This window comes from Prionailurus bengalensis, chromosome B3 (assembly GCF_016509475.1).
Source record: "Prionailurus bengalensis isolate Pbe53 chromosome B3, Fcat_Pben_1.1_paternal_pri, whole genome shotgun sequence".
NCBI lineage: Eukaryota > Metazoa > Chordata > Mammalia > Carnivora > Felidae > Prionailurus > Prionailurus bengalensis.
The window spans coordinates 105,914,199-105,937,366 of NC_057355.1; the positions used below are offsets into that span (position 1 = coordinate 105,914,199).

Genomic DNA, 23,168 nt, shown 5'->3' on the forward strand with positions numbered 1-23,168 from the left:
TCTCCATTACTTCTTGCTCAAAGACTGCAATAGCTTTCCAAATAGTCTTCCTTATCTATCAGTCTTCACACTGAAGCAAGAGAGATAATTTAATAACTTAAATTAGATCATATAATTCCCCTGCTTAAAAAACTAATGACCTGACAACAGAAAGGCAATAACATATGTGGAAGGAATGATGGAATTAGAAAATCACCATTAGGCAAGCATACTAATCCATCCAACTAGGAATCATGGAATACTATAATTAGTTGGTAAAAGATTGAGGAGCTACTAGTAGGATATTTATAAGAGTAGTCTCAAAGTATTTCTTCACAAGATATTTATAAATTACAAAGAGCAAAATAGAAACTTTATGGTGGAGAAATCTTTAGCAAGTTAACATCATCAGTAATAGAACAGACATCATGTGCCTACTAATACAATGCTATAATATGAATGCAAGGTTACTTTTGAGGCATTCCTGCTGAAAATTTACCACCTGACTCCTATCATGAAAAATATCATACAAACCTAAATTGAGGAATACCCCATAATATAAATGGTTTGTATTCTTCAAAAATGTTAATGCCGTGAAACATGAAGAAATATTAAGCAAATATTTTCCAGATTGAAGGAGGCTAGAATCATGACAACTGTGACAGGCCAGACTGACCTGGCAGTTCTTATAACAAGCTTATATTCCCATAACAATCCTAAATTTCAGTTTAAATATTAGCCAATCAGAAAGTTATTCCCTAAGTACCAGGCCTCCATTGTCTCTTACCTTTTTAAGTACAAGGTGCAACTGTTTTCCCTATTTCCTCTTTTACGCCCATTTCCTCCCATTTAATGGGATGGGATTGTTTCCTTCACCGGTTAATCAACAGTGTTCAACAGAGTACTTGGGACCTGCTAGAGCTCAATAGGTAATCAGTCTTATCCTTAATTTTACTAGAGTCATACTCATAGAAAAGATAGTAATTCTTCTGTAAAATCCCGACCTGAGCTCAAACGTGCATTTAGAGTGAAACTTCCTTCCTTCTTGTAAGAACAGGTGGGTGAAAGGGTTACCAAGATACTGGGTGGGAACCAGGATGCCAAGGGTGAAGGGAGACTTCTCCCATACCACTTTCTTTGGTCTTTGTTAAGAGTGTGACAGCATCTCTCCGCTTTGCTTCAAGAAAGAATAAAGTAGCGAAAAAGAGGGATAAGATTAAAGGTAAATAATAATTTCTAGGAAATGGAATGAAGCACCTCCTCAAACTACCCGATGACTCTGACGACTCAACGACACTAGGGACACAAACTGAGTAATAAGGAACCCCGGCTGCCTTTCTTCCTTTCCCCCCACCTCATTTGCTTCCGTACACGCACACCGCCCGCCCGCCAAGCCCCTCCTTTTCCCACAATCCTCTATTTCCCAGGCTGATGTTAGAGGAACCAGCCATACAGGACAAGGCTATTGGTTGAAAGAGCAGCCAATGAGAGAGCCTGTTACTAGTCTGCGGGCTGCGGTATTGGGGGAGCGCTTTAGGCCTTGAAGCCCTCCGCGTCCCGGAGGTTTCTGCACGATGAGCTCAATCGGGACTGGGGTGAGTTTATAGCCTCTTGACCTAATGGAGTAGCCAACAGATTAGCGTTGAAGGGAACTTGGACACACCGCTTGGGGTGCGCCGCCTCGGCGTGCGCCGGGACTGCCTTCGGCCAGGTGGGCCGCTTCCACTTGTCTGGTGCCCAGCATTCTTTCCTGCTAATTTGTAGGCCCCTCATTTAGGGTGACCGTGACCTGAAGCTCTTCAGCTCAGGTGTGGCGGGCTGGGCGGCGCAGCAGTGTGATTGGGAGACGCTTTGGATTGCTGAGTCACTTTCTTTGGCCGCTTAGGGAAACCGAAAGTGGAAACTCGTGGAGCCTGTAATAGGGTGTGAAGCGTTTGGGAGACAGCTTCTTGAGAACCGCCGAGGCAAGGCGGCTTTAGATTCCAAGGTCTGGGACGCAGCTTTCCATGGACCGCCTTTGCAGTTCCCAGGGTGCTGCTGACTCACTGGGCCTTCCCCATGTTGCCTTCGAGTGTACTGACCGTCCGCTTTGCAGGAGTCCCTGGAACCCCTGTCGGGGCAGAGTTGATAGAAACATTGTCTCAAAAGTGAAATCTGAAGGAGGCTTTACAAAAGTTTTGCCTTTGTCCCAGCTTTTCCTGTACGAATTACTTAACATCACTTTGAGGTATCGGTACGGTAAACATTTAAATTATTAGCTAGGTACTTAACCGCTTCTGTTAACAGACTTGGGGATTTTGGAGTTGGACTTGTTAACTTGTTCAGTTTACTACTTTCCTGTGTTAAACGTACCGCACATCTGCAGCCTTTTCCTTATTCCTTTTATGTATTTCTCCGTATAGGTAATCTAGTTTTTATTTAGAAGTATTTATTCGTTGTGTGCACTACAGGCATAGACTAATGGGTGTCTAAGTTCATCAGTTCCCAGTGTTCACAAGATTTTGATACTCAGCATTAAGCCCAGGTACTGGTTTTCCTAGTTTGATAATTGGAATGATTTAATCCATTCGGTTATGAGATACTAAAGTTATGACAAGGGTTTTAGATTAGTAGATGCTCAGTTATGCATGTTGTAGCAAATTGACTTCGCCACTACATTACTATTACCTTCAATTAATAGTGTTTTGTTCTGAAAGCCCTTTAAAAAATACTTGGTAAATATAAACATGTGAGATATTTTGGTATTACCATAGTAGAGTTAAGGATCTTGGTTTAATAGATCAGGAAATTGAGTCTCAGGAAGTACCACTGTTGAAGTGAAGACCACTTTGGTCTTTGCTTTTTCCAAGAACTCCAAGTATGAAGACCTGTGTACTTGACATTTATCTTGATTGTTGATTGATTGTTTTTGTTTTAATTTTTTTTTTTACATTTATTCATTTTTGAGAGAGACAGAGCACAAGTGGGGGAGGGGCAGAGAGAGAGGGAGATACAGAATGAGAAGCAGGCTCCAGGCTTTGAGCTGTCAGCACAGAGCCCCACGCGGGGCTCGAACTCAGAGCTGTGAGATCATGACCTGAGCCGAAGTCAGATGCCTAACTGACCCAGCCATCCAGGCGTCCCTCCACCTGATTGTTTAATAAGCATTTCAAACTACATGTCCAAAGTAGAGCTCTGGGTTTTCCCCTCCCCTACATTTTGCATCTCCTACAATCTTCAGCTCAGTGAATGGTCCAGTTCTAGTTGCTCAAATGAAAAAAGTCTATGATTCAAGTTAATTTATTTTTATTATTTTTTAAAAATGTTTGTTTATTTTTGAGAGAGAGGGAAACTGATGACACAGAGCCTGAGGTGGGGCTCGATCTCACTACCTTCAAGATCATGACCTGAGCTGAAATCCAGTCGGACACTTCTACCACTGAGCCACCCAGGCACCCGTCAAGTTTAATTTCTTCTCTCCTAGAGCCAATCCATTAGCAAGGTGGTTGTGTTTTTTTTTTTTTTTTGTTTTTGTTTTTTTTTTTTTTTACTTTGCCCTCACAAATATAGTCTTTCATCTCTTTTCCCTTAGTCTAAGCCACCACCTTTGGAATACTTGATCTCTGCTTCCACCCTTCTCTCTATAGTTCATGTTCCAGATGAAGTTTTAGAAAAATGAGATCGTATCACTCCCTCCACCCCTGCTTCAACTCCAGTGACTTCCTGTTGCATTTACAGTAAGATAAAAACTTCATACATCAGCCTTAGGAGACTCAAAATAGTTTGGCCTTTACATGCCTCTGATATGATTTATTCTTCTCTCCACCACTTAGTGCTCAAGACAAGTGGCCTGTTTCTTTTCCCACATTGTGCTACCCTTATTTCTACCCTAAGATTTTTATGCCAAAGGCCACAATGGCTCCTCCATATCCTAAATGGCTAGTTACTTGTCATTTAGGTCTGGCTGCACCTAAATAGCTAAATATACATATGTTCTAGCAAGGCCTTCCCTGATCAGGTAGTCTGCACTAGGCACTCAGATTGTCTCTTCACCCTGTCTTATTTTCATCATAATCCTTTTTCTAGTTTACTGCTGTATTTCCAGCACATAGATTTATGTGTGGTCTCATTTGAAAATGAAAGACTTCAAGAATGAGTATCCTTTGGGGCTCCTGGGTGGCTTAGTAGATTGAGCCCTCAACTCTTGATTTCAGCTCGGGTTGTGATCCCAGGGTCGTGGGTTTAAGCCCTGCATCAGGCTCTGTGCTGAGCGTGGAGTCTGCTTAAAATTCTCTCTTTCTCCCCCTCTGCCCCTCTCCCCCCCACACATATACTCTCTCTCTCTTTCTCAAAAAAAAAAAAAAAAAAAAAAAAAAGAATGAGTAGGGGCGCCTGCTGGGTGGCTCAGTAGGTTAAGCTCCGACTCTTGATTTCAGTTGAGGTCATGATGTCACAGTTCGTGAGTTTGAGCCCCTCATGGGGCTCTGTGCTGACTCCTTGGAGCCTGCTTGGGATTCTCTCCCTCTCTCTCTGCCCCTCCACTGCTCGTTCTCTCTCTCAAAATAAATAAATAAACATTTAAAAAAGTGAGTATTCTTTGTAATTGCTTTTTTTCCTTTTTAAATGTGTTATTTGGGGCCCCTGGGTGGCGCAGTCAGTTAAGTGTCCGACTTCAGCCAGGTCACGATCTCGCGGTCCGTGAGTTCGAGCCCTGCGTCAGGCTCTGGGCTGATGGCTCAGAGACTGGAGCCTGTTTCCGATTCTGTGTCTCCCTCTCTCTCTGCCCCTCCCCCGTTCATGCTCTGTCTCTCTCTGTCCCCCCAAAAATAAATAAACGTTGAAAAAAAAATTAAAAAAGAAAATAAAAATAAATGTGTTATTTATTTTTGAGAGAGAGAATATGAGCAGGGGAGGGGCAGAGAGAGAAGGAGACAAACTATCTGAAGTGGGCTCTGCGCTGACAGTAGTGAGCCCGATGTGGGGCTCGAACTCACGGACAGAAAGATCATGACCTGAGCCAAAGTCAGACATACAACTGACTGAGCCACCCAGGTGCCCCAATTCTTTGTAATTTCTTATAGTGACTGTATATAATAGATGTTCATTAAATGTTTAAATGCTGTATTTTTTTCTGTAAGGTCTTTCAGTTTGTTAGTGCCACAGCAATGAATTAACCTGTTCTGACAACAGTTCTGATTCTACCATACCGTAGTACAGGCACACACTTCACAGATTGCATTTTTTTTTCTTTTTAACAGATTGAAGGTTTGTAGCAACTGTGTTTTGAGCAGGTCTGTTGGTGCCATTTTGTGTTTTGAGCAAGTCTGTTGCTGCCCTTTTTCCAACAGCATTTGTTCACCTCATGTCTCTGTGTCACATTTTGGTACTTCTTGCAATATTTCAAACCTTTTCATTACTCCTAAGTTTGTTATGGTGATCTGTGATCAGTGATTACAACTCACTAACAGCTCAGACATAATGCTCCTGCACACTGAGTAGACTACAGTATAAACATAACTTTAATATACACTGGGAATCCAAAAAGTTTATTTTACTCACTTTATTGTGGTGATCTGGAGCCCAGAGCATGTCCATTTTGTACAAAAATCAACTTTGTTCAGTGCGGAAAACATCTGACTTTACCTTGGACTTGTATCTGTTGCTTTTCAGGAGCAGAAATCTAAACTAGCTTTTCTCTTAGTTGCTTTTGCCGCTCTGACATGCTGCCTTTTCCTCTTCAAAGCAAAATCTTTGAGATTTAACACTCCTTCCTTCCCCTCATCTTTCTGATGTGTAAGGCATTTAGAAATAAAGACGATAAGGTTATTATTGCAAAAGATACATAATTTAAGCTTATTGTTACCTTTTTCTTCCCAGTATGACCTGTCAGCCTCTACATTCTCTCCTGATGGAAGAGTTTTTCAAGTTGAATATGCCATGAAAGCTGTGGAAAATAGTAGGTAAGAAACATTGTTTTACTTGAAATTTAGCATGTTTTAATCAGGTATCAAGTATCTCCTTTTCCATATTTTTGGTAATTAGGCTTTTTATGTTACTTTGGTACAAAATAATAGGTGCCCTAAAATAATCTCAACTTACTGGTCATTTCCGGGTCTCTTTTTAGGTCAGGTCTTTCCATGAGCCTCAGTCCTATATTTCCCGTTGGTTCCAAGTTATCCACTTAGACATTCCACCATGTCTCACATGTAGTGTATATAACCAAATTCCTTTATCATCTTTGCCAGCCCATTTTCCTTTTTAAAATTCTTGATTTATAGCATTGTTTGCTTGGCTCTTAGGTTTGTTACTTTGTCATTTTATCTTTTTTTAAATTTTGAGAGAGAGAGAGAGAGAGATAGTGCAAGTGGGAGAACGGAAGAGGGAGAGGAAGAATCTCAAGCAGGCTCTATGCTGAGCTCGACATGGGGGTATGAATTGTGAAATTATGATCTGAGCTGAAATCAAGAATCAGATGCGTAATCAACTGAGCCACCCAGGCGCCCCTGTCATTTTATCTTTTATTTCCTTGTGTTTGAAGTGTCCTATGCAGTTCGTCACATCCAGCAGGATTTTTTTAAATTCTTTTCTGCTGGCACACCCCAAAAGTGTGGGACTCACTAAGATATCTTCTTGTTGGACTCATTTCCTTCACTCTGTCTTTTATTGTTTAGTGTAATGTGCCAAAATGATTCCTTGGTACCATTGTAATATCTTGGTTGAACTATTAGCTTGTTGACACATTTTATGAGTCCTTTATTGAAGAGATTGTGCAGTCAGTTATACTTACATGATCATTGTATCTTGGAATCTAAAGCAGCTTTGGGATGAATTAAAAGACTTTTTAAAAATAATTTATTTAATAATGTCTCATTCTCTTAAAAAGTCCTCTTGAAGGACTTTTTTTTTTGCCTGGTAAACAAATAGTGTTGGTGTTTGAGCCAAATTTTTTCATTTATATAATGAAATCTTTTGGATTAGAGGTGGAGTAGGGAAGTGTTTCCAGAATTTTATTTTACTCTTATTTTTTTTTAAGTGTGTTTATTTTGAGAGAGAGCAGGGGAGGGGCAGGGAGAGAGAGGGAGAGAGAAAATCCCAAGCAGGGCTGTGCTGTCAGCAGAGCCAGGCAGGGCTCTATCTCATGAGCCAAAATCAAGAGTTGGATACTTAACCTACTGAGCCACCCACGTGCCCGTTTGCAGAATTTTAGTAAAGTCCACATGTAAATACTTTTTGCTAGTACCACATAAAAGCAAAAATGAACATAAGGTGTTTGAGGGAAGATAGTGAAGTTGAATTCAGTAGTGTGTGGGATTTATAATAGGAAATTTAATAAGCTACATGGGCTTTGTAGATTCTCAGGATTGAAAGCTGGACCAAGGAGTTTAAACTCAAAAGGGGAACCATTGAAGATACCTGATCTGTGAGAGAAGGAGTGTCTGAAATTTTTTGTGAAATTTATGTGTGGCTCTGTTCATTTATCTGGTTTTTTTCCATCAGAATTCCCTTTTTATTAAAAGGATTAGAAGGGGTGCCAGTGTGGCTCAGTTGGTTAAACGTCCAGCTTCTGCTCAGCTCACGAACTTGCCATTTGTGACCTGCTTCACGTTATGTCTCCCTCTCTCTCTGCCCCTCCCTCTTCCTCTCTCTCTCTCTCTCTCACTCTCAAAAATAAACAGACATTAAAAAAATTTTTAAAAAAGGGGCGCTTGGGTGGCTCAGTTGATTAGGTGTCTGACTTCAGTTCAGGTCATGATCTTGTGGTCAGTGAGTTCGAGCCCCACATCAGACTCTGTGCTGACAGCTCAGAGCCTGGAGTCTTTGGATTCTGTGTCTCCCTCTCTCTTTGCCCCTCTACTGCTCTGTCTCTGTCTCTCAAAAATGAATAAATGTTAAAAAAAAAATTAAAAAAGAATTAGAAGAACAAAGTTAATGATATATTTTCATCTTGAAGTGGTAGCATATAATTTCTCCACATTTTACTTAAGAGATTAAGATCCATTTTGTTTTCAGCAGTTGTCTAAAATGTATATTCTTTGATATAGTTTTATAAACACTGGTTGTTGCAAAAGAAGCAAATGAGCAAAAGAAAAGAACTCTAATTTTTCCACTTAGATTAGTCACTGTTTACTTTTTGGTTTGTATATAACCTGTCTTTTCTATGCATTTTTATGTACCATTTTTAATGAACATGAGCTAAGTCAACATTTATTATAGTGTATTATCATGTGTCAGACACTGTGCCATTTTGTACTATTTTGTTGGCATCTTTTCTCACAAGTATTAATATCTTTTTATGTCATGATATGCTAGATTTTTTTGGTCATCTCATGATGTACATTTACATGGACCTAATTTATCACACTTCAGGTTGTCCTCTTTCTCGTTTTCAAATGTATTTGTTTTAAATTTAAATTTAGCATGCTTTAAAAAATGTTACCTATTTTTATGGTTTTTTTTTAAACTTAAAGTTTATGAAGTTCCTTTTATTTTCAGTTAAAAAAATTGATTTTTTTCTACTTGTTCCAGTACAGCTATTGGAATCAGATGTAAAGATGGCGTTGTCTTTGGGGTAGAAAAGTTAGTCCTTTCTAAACTTTATGAAGAAGGTTCCAACAAACGACTTTTTAATGTTGATCGGCATGTTGGAATGGTAGGTCACATTTTAAAATGTTCCTTTTTGTCTTGTCCAATTTCTTTCTTGTGAAGTAACCGTAATATGTTAAACTGTGATTATAAGAACTCCTTTATTACGTCAGAACTGAGGCAGAAACCAATCAGAGAGCAGCCACAGAAGTAATCACAGAGTGATTACTGATACTGGCTTGTGAATAGTTCACTGTCCAGAAGAAAGGTAGCGTTCTTGTAACCTGATTGGAGATATATTTGAAAAATTGCCTTAAGAAAATGAGGGGAGAAAGGTGGAAAGTATGTGTAGAAAGGAGATCTTGGCAGTGTAGATCACCAGTGAAAGTATAAGCTTGAGAGGCATAGAATTTTTAGCTTTTTGTATCTTTGTATTGTAGTAAAATGGAGCACCAAGAAACGATGTTTAATGAAAGGAATAAACGCTGTTCTATGTCTTGCAGCTGTATTTAGTTACTGCTCTGCATAATTGCAAGTGAAGCCATAAATACACTACTGGTATATACTGAAGTCATTCTATATAGATGTCAGACTGTAAAAGCAAAAAAAGCAAAGGACTGATTCTAACCTTGGTTACTGAAAAGACAAGGAAGAAAAGAGAACAAGTGTGTGCCAGATACTGTGCTAGAACCTCTTCACATAAATTTCCTGTGTCTGATATCCCAGTGAAAGTAATATTAATCCCATTTTTATAGATAAGAAAACACAGCTGGTAAAGAAGTAATCTGGGATTCAAACTTGGGTCTGCCTGGCTTACATGTTACTCCAGAGTCCATTCTGCAGGGTGAGATCCTATAGGACCCACTCATACTGCGGTTACCTTTGGTATTTCTAAATGATAGGTGTTACAAACACAAAAGGGTGGGAAGTATGTGTAGAAAAGAGATCTTGGCAGCGTAGGTCGCCAATGAAGGTGTAAAATGTAGCTGGTAAACTATAAAGCTACAGATTTTTTTGCTTCTTCAATGATTATTTTTTCTGAACATGTTTTTTCTCCCAAATTTATTATGCCAGTGAATCTGGTAATGGTTTTTCTTCTGTCATGTGGACCTCTATATTTATTTATTCTTAAAATTTGGGTATAGTTGACATACAGTATGAAACTGGTATGTTTTGATGTAACTTCCCAGATTGTAACCTAGCTGATAGGAAGAAACTAGTGAATTATACATTCTTCTTAGTAGAAGAAAAATTTAGGTAGGTGCGTTTTGAAAAAAGTTGTGTGTCCTTAAAGGTAGTGATGGGAAAACGTTGCCCTAGAACTTTAAAATTTGTCTCATTTGTTAATTTAAAGCCAGGAAACTGATGGCATTCCTTATAGCTGGAAATTGGCAAAACATTTCATGTTGAAGAGGGTTGGAGACAATAAAGGATTAATGTTTCGTCTCCGCAGTTACCTTCAGTGGTTTGAGAATTATTGGACTTCACAGTAGGCTTTCTCCAAAGCAACAGAAGACTCTTTAAATGGTGAAACTTACTGGCTGAATAACCTTGGGGAAATTCTTGTAAACAGTTTCCTCACCTGCAAAAGTAGGGCAGTAGTAATACCTATCTCTTAACAGTTATTACGATGTTAAAATTAAGTAAAATGCTTAGCATGAAATGAGTGCTGTGTTTTAGGAATTTTCATCGTTACTACTATTAGTAGGTAGCAGTAGAAAAGTGGCTATTATTTTGATATCACTTACTTTTAAATTCTGTAAATAAGCTGGCAATTCCTGGACTTCTTGGTTCCTAGTACTGAGTTTCAGTAATTTTTTTTGTCGGTTTACCTACACCAAAAGAACCACCCAGTGGTTCTGATTATGCATTTAGTTACAAACAACTTAGTGTTTATGTCCCCAAAATTTAATAACCGTAAAAGAAAAAATACACATACAATTAAAAATATTATTTTTTTAGAAAAATATTTTTATTTTTATTTTATTTTATTTTTTTTTTTTTTAAAAATTTTTTTTTTTTCAACGTTTATTTATTTTTGGAACGGAGAGAGACAGAGCATGAACGGGGGAGGGGCAGAGAGAGAGGGAGACACAGAATCGGAAACAGGCTCCAGGCTCCGAGCCATCAGCCCAGAGCCTGACGCGGGGCTCGAACTCACGGACCGCGAGATCGTGACCTGGCTGAAGTCGGTCGCTTAACCGACTGCGCCACCCAGGCGCCCCGAAAAATATTTTTATTTTTAAAGAATAACAATGACTAACATGCACTGCACAACTTCTTAAACTTTACATTTAAGTTTAAACTGCGCTCTCCTCACCCCCCCGTTTCCTGTTCCAAATGGATTTTTGTATGATACTTATTTTTTATCACAACAACCCAGGTGCTCAACAGTATGATGGCATTGAAAGGAATATGAATGATCTCAGGGCGCCTGGGTGGCTCAGTCGGTTAAGTGTCCGACTTCAGCTCAGGTCATGATCTTGTCTCATGGTTCAAGAGTTCGAGTCCCACGTCGGACTCTGTGCTGACAGCTCAGAGCCTGGAGCCTGCTTCAGATTCCGTGTCTCCCTCTTTCTCTGGCCTTCCCCAACTTGCACTCTGTTTCTCTCTCTCAAAAATAAACATTAAAAAAAAAAAAAGGAGTATGAATGATCTAATGTTGAAACTGAGCTACTTCAACATCTGTATCCCCCCAAATTCCAAATGTTGCACAACTGAGTTCACTATAGTGCCCCCAGCATATCTCACTCAGCACATGGTTTGGTAATTGCAGTTAACCAGTCTTGGAAGATGTGTGGTTTGTCATGTTTTGGTTTGTCCTTGCAATTTATTAGTCAATAAGCTGAAAAAGATTTGAGGTTGGGCTTTTAGACCCAAACTTTTAGTAACTTGACATAGAACTGCTTTAAATAGAGATCAGTCCTGATCAAGATCGATAGTTTTATTCTTGTTGCTTAGAGTGACTGGTAAATTGGGAGACATGGAGGATTAATTACAGAAATACTGCTTGTGAATGTCATTGAACAAAACAATGAAGTCACACTTGGTAAATTTCTGAACTATAATTCCATACTTCTTTTTTCATCCCATCCCATCAAAATGCCAGAGTGCCTTATAAAGACCTTTAAGCGAAATGGTTTCTAATGGTGATGCTTGTTAAAATATTAAGTAAGCCTACAGTAATTACACACTTTCCTTGGTTTGTGATAGGAAGGTATTTATTTACTAAATTGGTACCTACTTTCTTTCAGGCAGTAGCAGGTTTGCTGGCGGATGCGCGATCTTTAGCAGACATTGCAAGAGAAGAAGCTTCCAACTTCAGATCTAATTTTGGCTATAACATTCCATTAAAAGTAAGTTGAGGGATGCCTGGGTGGCTCAGTCGGTTAAGCAGCTGACTTCGGCTCAGGTCGTGATCTCGCAGGCTGTGGGTTCGAGCCCCGCGTCAGGCTCTGTGCTGCCAGCTCAGAGCCTGGATCCTGTTTCAGATTCTGTGTCTCCCCCTCTCTCTCTGACTCTCCCCTGCTTGTTCTCTGTCTCTCTCTCTCTCTCTCTCTCTCTCAAATAATAAACATAAAAAAAAAAAAAGTTAAGTTGCTAATATGTTGAGGAACCTTTTGAACAGTAATAGAAATTTACTGATAAGCTCTTCTGTTTTTCTCCCTTATAGCATCTTGCAGACAGAGTGGCCATGTATGTACATGCATATACACTCTACAGTGCTGTTAGACCTTTTGGCTGCAGGTATGAAATTTTGTGACATAGTCAGATCTGGACTATAGGTATCTGTTTGCCCTGGTATCTTAGCCTTTTTTTTTGTACCCTTAAAAATGAGCTATGACCAAGAAGTATTAGGACAGTGATCCAATAAAACTGTACATCAAAATAAAAACTTTGAATTGTGAAAAAGACCACAAATTTGAAGTGACGAGAAAACATAGAACTGATAGTAAGAACTTTAATTTGATTATAATAAATTCTCTGGAGAAATGTGGTCAAAAGGTAAAAGGCTCTAAGATAAATAAATGCTAGGGATGTAGTGTACATTATGATGACTGTAGTTAACACTACTATGTGATATATGGCAAGGTTGTTGAGAGTACATTCTAAGAATTTTCATCACAAGGAGAAAATTTTTTTCTCTTCATTGTATCTTTTTATTTTATTTTATTTTTTTTTAACATTTTATTTTTGAGACAGGGAGAGACAGAGCATGAACAGGGGAGGGTCAGAGAGAGGGAGACACAGAATCTGAAACAGCCTCCAGGCTCTGAACTGTCAGCACAGAGCCCGACGCGGGGCTCGAACTCACAGACCGTGAGATCATGACCTGAGCCGAAGTGGGCCACTTAACCGACTGAGCCACCCAGGCACCCCTCATTGTATCTTTTTGAGATGATGGATGTTCCTAAACCTGTCGTAATCATCTCACAATATGTGTAAATCAAACCATCATGCTATATGCTGTATAGTGCTGCATGTTAATTATTTCTCAGTAAAATTAAAAAAAAATTCTCTGGTGTCAGACCCCAACATTCTCAGGAGGCAACAAACTGATTTTAACTACATCCTCTGTTGTCATTATTAGGGTAGCCAACTAAACTAACACTGCAGTTTTCTTACTAACTTCCATCTGATATACTTTAAGCGGTTAGGTTCAATGCTCTTAATTGGGAGTTTTTTTTTAGCAATCGAGAGTGAGTCCACACAAAATTGCCTTTCATAGTTCTCAGTCACAATTTTTTATTTCGGTTAAGATGAACTGCTGGTGTTTTTATTCTGAGAGGAAAGCTGAGATTCAATTGTATTGAGACTTGGAATACATGTAAATATTTAAATAGGGCTCAGAGACCTGTCATGACTCTAGATTTTCCTAAAAAGACTTTAGTTTATAACTTAAAAAAAATAAGCATTTCTGTTTGATCATGGTAAAACATTTACTAACATCCGACTGCTTCCACTGTTAAAATGTTGTGGAAAGAAAGTTTATTAGCTGTAGTCCTACCTTTGAGTTGCTTATAATCAGTCATATTTAAATTACTGAGGACAGATGTTAGAGAAAACCTGAGCTTTATTCTAGCCATAAGATAGGCCTGTGGACATTTTTTATATTAGTTGTTCTTCAGGTTCTCACTTAAATTACATTGAAACCCTTTGCTTTTAATACCTTTCAACTTTTATTAAACCTTTGAACAGCACTCTGAATTCATTTCTCTATTTTTAAGCAAGTAAAAATAGTGGAGAGAACTTTTCAGCAAATATTTATTGAGCATATACTATGAGTCAGTCGTAGATGTGGGAGGGGGTAGGACACAAAAATGAGTAAGTTACCATTGATACAATTTTATAGGTGATATGATGAAGAAATGCACTGACTATAGTGGGGCATCAGTTAGGGAAAGGACACTTTCATGAAGAGATGGCAAGGAAAAGAATGTGAAATATAGGTGGAATGGTTAAGAATATTTCATTCAAAGGGACTAGTATGAAATTACATGGGCATTTCAGGTAACGTAGAGGTAGTCAAGCATACTTGGTATGTGGAAGGATACTGAAGATGTAGGTACGGGCAAGATCATACAGAAGTCTATGTTCCATACAAGGAAACGTTGAAGGGTTATGATAATCAGTTATATATTCTGAGAGATAAGTCTCACGGAAGATGGAAGGAAATGATTGTAGGGGTGGGAATTGGACAGTTGGCTGTCATAGTAGTCTGTATAGGAAGTGATACTTAAGATGAGACTGGTTTCTTTTCTCCTTTTAAGGCAAACTAAATCACAATTTCAGAAAATCACTAATATCATGATTATTTAATGGCCTGATTTTGTCACATATAAAAACACATCAGTCTGGATTATTGTAGAAAAATAACTGGAGGAATATTGGGGAAATATCCAAGAAAGAATAAAGGATGGAACAAGAGTTTGAGGCAGACTGAATGTATTCCCATTAGTTTTGTTATCTTGGCTTTTTCATGTTTATTCCTTTACCTATTGGGTCTTCTCGTTAGTTTTCACCTGTCATTACTTCTTTGTCTACACTGCTGTCTTCTCAGATCAGTTTCACCAGTAAGTTTAATACTAACCAAAGCCACACAAATTTTGAACAATTTCAAGTATATACTAGTTTTTATTGAAACTACCTCATCAAAGTGTTTATTAGGACTTATATGTATATTAGTAGTTTATCTTAGAAAGTATAATTGTTTTTATTGTATTTTTATGGTATTTTAAGAACTATGGTTTAAACCTAACTTACTTTCATGCAGTTTCATGTTAGGGTCTTACAGTGTGAATGATGGTGCACAGCTCTACATGATTGACCCATCAGGAGTTTCATATGTGAGTAATTTTGAATCATGAATTTCTATTTCTAGTTTAATGGTATCTCATTAGCATGTAAGTCATATATTTGGATTACATGAAATTTCTTTTAAAATTCAAGGAAAGTAACCATTTCTTGTTTATTATTAATAACAACCTGTGGATATGAGGCAAAGGAAGGATTTATGGCTTAAAAAATTTTTTTAATGTTTATTTTTGAGAGAGCGAGAGCGACAGAGCTAGTGTGTGTGTGTGTGTGTGAGTAGGAGAGGAGCAGAGAGAGAGGGAGACATGGAATCTGAAGCAGGCTCTAGGCTCTGAGCTGTCAGCACAGAGCCTGACATGGTGCTCAAACTCACAAACCATGAGATCATGACCTGAGTTGAAGTCAGAGGCTTAGCTGACCGAGCCACTCAAGTGCCCTGATTTATGGCTTTCAATATGCTGTTCATAGAAACTAAATAGTGAACCTAAAAATCTGAATATGTGGTATTTTCCTTTATTGTGACAAATATTAGCAAGTCTTCAGACCAATACTAATACCTTCCCTTAAAAAAAAGATTTTAGGGGAGTCTGGTGCAGTTAAGTGTCCAACTCTTGATTTCAGCTCATGATCTTATTGTTAGTGAGCTTTGGTGGTGTGGAGCCTACTTTGGGCTTCCCTCTCTCTCTGCCCCTTCCCTACTTGTACTCTCTCTCAAAAGTAAATACAATTTTTAACTTTTTTTTTTTTTTTGGGAGAGAGAACACATGTGAGCTGGGCAGGGAGAGAGAAAAGGGACAGAGGATCCGATGTGGGCTCCGCGCTCAACAGCAGTGAGCCCAGCCTGATGCGGGGCTTAAGCCCACAAACTGCAAGGTCATGACCTGAGCTGAAGTCTGACGCTTACCTGACTGAGCCACCCAGATGCCCCTAAATAAACTTTAAAAAAAAAAAAAAAAAAAAAAAAATTTAAATGTCATTTCTTGCATCTTTAATTACCTTATCTCTCTTCTGAGGTATTTATGGTTTTTAAAAATTAAAAAAAAAAAGACTATAGGTGCCTGGGTGGCTCAGTTAAGCGTCTGACTTTGGCTCAGGTCACGATCTCATGGTTCGTATATTCGAGCCCTGCATTGGGCTCTGTGCTGACAGCTCAGAGCCTGGAGCCTGCTTCAGATTCTGTGTTTCCCTCTCTCTCTCTGCCCCTACCCTGCTCATGCTATCTTTCTCTCAAAAATAAATATAAAAAAAAAAAAATTATAAAAATAAAAACTGTATTTTGTCATGATACACAAGTATAAATGGGAATCCTTTAAAAAATTTTCAATATAATAAAAATTGAAAGTTTAGAATACTGAACTGTGTAATTATTTCAACTTTTTGTCATAATACTAAGAATTTTTCCATTCCTACTCTGAAAAACGTCTCATTCATGAAGTGTGTGTTTTTCTTTGTATATGCCTCTAATACAAATAATCCAGATAATTCTAGAATTACATTTTTTTTTTCAGCTTGGTGTTCATTAGAATGTGTTTGTATTTCTCCATATTTACTTTTGAAAATCATTTAACATTCTTTCTTAACCTTTGAATAGGAACAGTTGTAGTTACTAATGATTTCAGAATAGTATAGCAATTTAATTAAACTATGTTTGTATATTTTGGTGTGTGTTCTTTTTAAATAGGGTTATTGGGGTTGTGCCATTGGCAAAGCCAGGCAAGCTGCAAAGACGGAAATAGAAAAGCTTCAGGTAATACATACTTAATGCTTGAATTTTCCTATGACGTTACCCTCATGTAGTGAAGTTTTATCACAACAAATGAAACTGTTTAAGATTACATAGAGTGTGGTTTCCTGTTTTGAGCAGGGCTTTCTGAATGTAATAGGCTGAATAAGAAAGCTGGTCATATCTATCTATACAGATAAGGTATGACACAGATACGATATATATATAGATATATGTGCTATAGATATGTATGATAATTACAGAGTTGTGTCATGGAGCCCTTTATGATTTTGATGGCTAATGATAAACCCCTTAATCCAGAAAAATACACATGGAAATTTTCATATAATTTCATAATCCTTGAGGTCCATTCATGGAACTCTGTGACCCTTAGGTTGAGAACTTTGAAAGTCTTTAGAGTCTGTGTTCTGGTGCTTCTCTTTCCTTTGTTCCTAGTTAGATAAGGCATTAAACCCCATCCTGTTAAAACTGCCCACTTTTCTGTTCCCCCAAGAGCCATAAATTATTAGTGTAAAAAAAAATTTTAATGTCCTGGTTTTCCCTTTAGTCAAACTGTTCAACTTAACATTGAAACAGTATCCACTCTTTATTATTTATCAGAAACTTCCATTAAAGACAGGATTTTATCAGTATTGTGGTAAATGACAAAAAAATTTCATATATATTTAATATTCTGAACTGGAAACTTGCTCAACCATTCAACTTCAGGTCAGGTTCTAGAAAACATTTTTTGAGTGCTTAGAATTTTATGCCAAATTATAGGCCTACAAAAGCCTAATTTATATTTGGTATTTTAGTAAAATTGACAAAAAGACCTCAGAGGTCATTTTAGGTTAGCTCAATTCTATGTGAAACACACTGGCTAGAGTCATAGTATATGTCGATTATGAACAGACCTCATGATTCTTAGACCACGTCCTTTCACACCCCTCTGGTGTGGTGCTAAGTTCCTACCTTCTCTTTTCCCTCTTGCTTTCATCTCTCCTGAATGTTATGTGGAAATTTGAAAATACAGTATTCAGAGCAGTCATCTATCCTGTCTTTCTGAGGTCAAATTGTAATAAACAAATCTGAGCTAAGAATGAATATCACTTTGAGGAACATGTGTATACTTAATGACAAAAACACACTCTAAAATCAGAGGTCAGTAAACTATGGCACACTGTCTGCTTTCTAAAGTTTTATTGGAACACAGTCATGTTTAGTCACTGGCTGCTTTCACAGTACAGTAGTAGAGTTTAAGAGTTGGAACACAGACCAAAGACCATATGTACCATAAAGTCTAAAATATTTACTATTTGGCTCTTTATTTCTATAAAGGAGTTTGCCAACCCATGATCTACATCATTGCTCTGGCTTGTTCTTCTGATGTTATTAACTAAGAATATTATGTCATAAAATAAAAATTTCATGAACATATATAAGAATATAATTGTCACTTAAAATGTGCTTTTCCATGTTTACTTAAGTTTGTCTTTATTATTATGGTACAATTCACTAATTATAACCTATAAGGGCAGAAGTATAAAGAAACAGGCATTCTTTTCATTTACTTCCCCCCAATTTAACATGAAAAAAATGTAAACAGGAAAGATAAATAGTGCAACAAATCTCCTCATCTAGATTGAAAAGTTATTTTCTAATATTTTTACCCATTTTTTTTTTCCTGAACTGTTTGAAACAATTACAGACATCATGATGCTGTATCCCTAAATGCTTCAGCATTCATCTCTGTAGAATAACATTATTACACAGACGATAGTATTAGGTATTCAGTCTGTAGTCAAACCACCTCAGTAATCTGTTTCATTTTGCAACTTTTTCAAACCATGATAATTAAGGCTCACATTTCAGTCTTCACCTTCTCCCAGTGCTTATTTTTTTAAGAGCCCATGCCAGTTGCTTTTGTAGTCAGTCCCACATATTAGGTCTGTATTTCCTAGTAAGACTGGTATTCTTAAATTCAGTGTATTATGTTTTTGGTTTTATGTCTGAGACTCTAGTTCAAAACCATGGGTACTGACAAAATTTGTGCAAAGAATCTGAAAATAGTTATATAAGTGGGAAGTTCTCCCGACTCATAACTTAATATTTTCTATAGATGAAAGAAATGACCTGCCGTGATGTCGTTAAAGAAGTTGCAAAAATGTAAGTTGAAATTTTTATTACCACTGACAAGTATTTCATTTGATCTTACCTTATACATTAATTCTAGAGGTCTGTTTTGTTTGGAAATAATTTAGTGCCTAAGGTGAATGTAACATTCTAATAATGTCTCATTACGGAGAAATATCCATATTTCAAGTGACAGAACAGACCTCGTGATTCAGCAAATGGGATGGGGAAAAATAGCTTTAATATAAAACTCTTATTAGGTGACAGAATTCACGAGGAGGAGGATACAACGGACCTGTAAGCACTTCATTTGATAGCTTCTACCCTTTCAAATCTCAGAGGTCCCAGTAATAGGCATCTTAGCTTACAAATTTTTAGGTTTTATAGCTAAATTATTTCTACACGTGAACCACGAAGCTGGCTCATTTATACAGTCTGTTTCTTTGGGCAAGATACGTTAATCATGAAAGTTTTTTAAGAAGATGAAGAGAGCAGGTGCACCTGGGTGGCGTCTGACTCTTGATTTTAGCTCAGGTCATGATCTCAGGGTTGTGAGATTGATCCTTGCTTGGGGTCCATGCTGGGTGTGGAGCCTGCTTAAGAGTCTCTGTTCCTCTGCCCCTTACCCACTTGGGCACTTTCTGTGTCTCAAAAAAACAAAACAAAACAGTATTTCAATACATTTAAAAACAGCTTTAAGAAGTCCTGAAGTGGTTCATATTACAGGTACATAGAATAGAATGCTTATGTGACTGCAGTAAGTAACCTCAAAGTCCTGAGTGGCATGCTTCAGAATTCACGGTTCTTCTAGGTCAAAGAATGTAATAATAAGCATGTGGTATTTCAGAAAATCCAATGAAATGCTAAGAGTTGCAGCCAGCTTTTTAGACTTAAAAGTAATAAACATAATATTCCAGAGGATTCACGGCTCTTCTTTTCCACATGAGAACTACATCAACATGGTCTAGTCAGCAGTTTGTGCAAGTGCCTCAGGTTTTATAATTAATAATACATGCAAGGAAAAAAATCTAAGAGGCTTTATTATATATTTAAATGACAGCCTTAATCTCTTCTAAATTGATAGCTATAATAAAATATTGGAAGTGTTATATAATTTTGTCCTGTCACCACTGTTCCAACTGCCACATCACCTGCCTTCCTCCTCCCTTTTACCAAGAGACCCTTCCACTTCCCAGTTAAGAAGCAGAACCCATTCTGTGATTGTCAGTTAATAACATGAGGAACACTGGGAACTACCTGACAACTGCCTGGAAAATAAAGAATCCTTACTGAACTGTACAACAGTTTAAATGTGATAAACTCCCATTCCTTCACAGAGAAATGCTTCTGGAAAACAGCCCTTACCACACCTTTTTATTTTTAGGTGTAACAGCAGATGCTAATTAGTTCTGTGTAAGAAAGCCATCCCTTATCATTTAGTAAAATGGAGCACTATGTATCTTTTACTTAGTCTAGAAAATTAAGATGCTTTCTCATACTATAGCAAGGCTTTAAAAATATCCTCCAAAGTAAACTGTGTAAAGATGCTGGAAAATGTAAAGAAAGTTTTGATATGATAGTTTTAATATGTTGTATGACAGTGCCTTCTTGTTTGTTGTAATTTGTTATGTATTATAGTTTAGAGGCCAGGTTAATGGGCATATAGTGCTTATAAAATGGAGAAGAGGTTTAAAAAGATACCTGCCAAGAAGCTTCAGACTGGAGGGACCAGTAATAACTGCAAACTACTAAGTTAGTTTAAAAAATAATCACTTAATGAAAGGAATAAACAAATATCCTGAAAAGGCAAAAGTAACGATTGGCCTTTTCCCATTTGAGGAAATGTTTCTTTTGAGGTTATATTAGGGACAGATGATCTAATTTGTGCTGACTGTGCATGTTTGTATAGGACCAAATGTTAATTTTAAACTTTTTTGTGTTCTAGAATTTACATAGTACATGATGAAGTTAAGGATAAAGCTTTTGAACTAGAGCTAAGCTGGGTTGGTGAAAGTAAGTTATTTTTGTACATTTATTTGCTCTCAGTCATCTGTACTAAACCTAATTTACCACTGGGCGCCTTTTTCTAATTTTAAAAATTGGTAATGACGTACATGTACATATTCATGTAACCACTGTGCTCTCTCTGGTCAACAAATAGACCAGCTCCCCAGATCACCCTTTAGGCCTCTCTGAATTCATAGTCCTCTGCCTTCTCCCATAGGTAGTTTTGCCTGTCGTTCAATTTTCTGTAAATGGAATTACACAGTATATATTTATTTTTTTATCCCTGATTTATTTTCTTCAACATTCCATTTGTGTAAATTATTTGTGTTATGTACAGTATTCATTTGCCTTGCTGTATAGTGTTCTGTTGTCCAAATATATCACTAATTATTCATTTCCTCTTCTGCTGCTGGTTAGTTGGCCTCTTTCCAGTGGGTTTTTAAAAACTATAATGAATATGGGGTACCTGGGTGGCTCAGTGCCAACTTTGGCTCGGGTCCTGCATCAGAATCTGTGCTGACAGCTCAGGGCCTGGAGCCTGCGTCGGATTCTGTGTCTCCCTCTCTCTCCGCCCCTCCTCTGCTCGTACTCTGTCTCTCTCTTTCTAAAATAAACTAAAAAAATAAATAAAAAAATAAAAACTATAATGAATAGGGCTGCTTTACCATAAACAACTTTAACATTAGATGAATCTTACCTATGGATTGGATACGTTGTATTGCAAATCACAACATAGGCTTCATTTCTAATTCATTTATATGGCTTAATTTGCAGTAACTAAAGGAAGACATGAAATTGTTCCAAAAGACATAAGGGAAGAGGCAGAGAAGTATGCTAAGGTAAGCTGCAGCATGTCAAAACTGTCTATAGGTATGAAAGTAAGTGTTGAATAATAAAGGAACGTGATTGATTTCTATTAAATAATACTTGAGGCAAACTGAACCAAGGACCAAAATTTTCTAGGTTATCCTCAATGGGGATATGTTTGCCCTGGTTCCAAAAATTTTGCATGTGAAAACGTAAGGTTTTTCAGGACATTTAATGCTTTCATTCCATGTGTTCTTTTTTTTTTTTTTTAATTTTTTTTTTCAACGTTTATTTATTTTTGGGACAGAGAAAGACAGAGCATGAACGGGGGAGGGGCAGAGAGAGAGGGAGTCACAGAATCGGAAACAGGCTCCAGGCTCTGAGCCATCAGCCCAGAGCCCGTCGCGGGGCTCGAACTCCCGGACCGCGAGATCGTGACCTGGCTGAAGTCGGACGCTTAACCGACTCCGCCACCCAGGCGCCCCTCCATGTGTTCTATCAAGAGTATATAGTCTGTTCACTGTTAGAGCAAGATAAACTTAATTATCCTTTTCTTTAGTTGGGTATGTTATTCTAAGTGTTCATTTTTCAGCGACGTGCTTATTTAACCTTAATTAGATTCAGGCTGTTACAACAATATTAAAAATTGATTTTAAGCACTATCTTTCTCTTAACAGGAATCACTGAAGGAAGAAGATGAATCAGATGATGATAATATGTAACATTTGCTTCAGCATCTATTTTAAATTTCTAATACAGTCCCGTGTAACTCTTTAGCCCTGTGGATTATTATATATCCACTGACCAGTTTTCATTAAATTTTTGTCTTGTAACGACTGAAGTTTGATACCTGTGTAACAAAATTGGTGGGAGTAACCGAGTACATATTTACTTACTTGGCATTAAAATGTTGGTTTAGGTTTACTGAAAAAAATTCCTTAAGTGAAAATACTACAAAAAGAAACTTGGGAATCATTCATTCAGAGTTCCATTTCATCACTCGCCTAGAATCTAAAGATCATTTATCGCTGGGCTTTTTGTGAAGTAAGTCCCTACCAACTCGGTAGGTATTATTTGATGCCGCTACTCTGTTTTACATTTAGTAAAATGACGGTTGGCCAGCAGCCACTGTTAACCTTGAAGTGTGACACATAAGAAAGGTTTTAGGCTCAAAAGTGAATTTTTTTTCCCTTTTATTGCGGTGAGGAGTGGGTTTAAGGAGCCACAAAGTCCCTATTCTGTCACTTCAAAAATTTCTTGATCTGTAAAGTTCAACTAAAGTACCCAGATTTATGCTAAATAAGAAGTTAGACTACAATTGGTATTGAGGCCTGTAAGAACCACTGTCATAACCTGAACAGTACTCAAAGCAGGAAGAAACAGTTTGTAACTCAGGCCAAGTATGCCAAGTCTACACACCCTTTACTGGGTTCATGCCAGTATCACTCTCAACTGTCATGCTTTCCTAAGAAGGTCATGTACCCATTGGAGTTTAGCAGCAGGATACTGCTGGACTTTGAACATCTCTGTAGTTCAAATAGCAAATCATTAGACATGAGTAGCTAACTACTATACAAACAAGTCAAGATTATTTATCATTACCACAGCTTTTATATAAAATAAAACTACCTGCTACATT

General features: G+C 37.6%; 1 protein-coding gene across 2 annotated transcripts; it reads left to right on the top strand.

The window, feature by feature from the left end:
- The first annotated feature begins 1,437 nt into the window (after window positions 1-1,437).
- Window positions 1,438-22,362, top strand: PSMA3 (proteasome 20S subunit alpha 3). Of its 2 annotated transcripts, none has more exons than XM_043556257.1 (11): window positions 1,438-1,574; window positions 5,836-5,918; window positions 8,485-8,608; window positions 11,796-11,897; window positions 12,215-12,288; window positions 14,816-14,888; window positions 16,538-16,603; window positions 18,702-18,748; window positions 20,661-20,728; window positions 21,497-21,561; window positions 22,207-22,362. In XM_043556257.1, the coding sequence occupies exons 1-11, from the start codon at window positions 1,554-1,556 to the stop codon at window positions 22,249-22,251; spliced, it is 768 nt and encodes a 255-aa protein (XP_043412192.1). In that variant the 5' UTR covers window positions 1,438-1,553; the 3' UTR covers window positions 22,252-22,362. The 2 variants fall into 2 exon arrangements, 1 of the variants encoding a protein (XP_043412192.1); XR_006293395.1 differs by lacking the exon at window positions 22,207-22,362 and adding an exon at window positions 22,020-22,157 and having other exon boundaries at window positions 1,444-1,574; window positions 21,497-21,778.
- The last annotated feature ends 806 nt before the right edge of the window (window positions 22,363-23,168 follow it).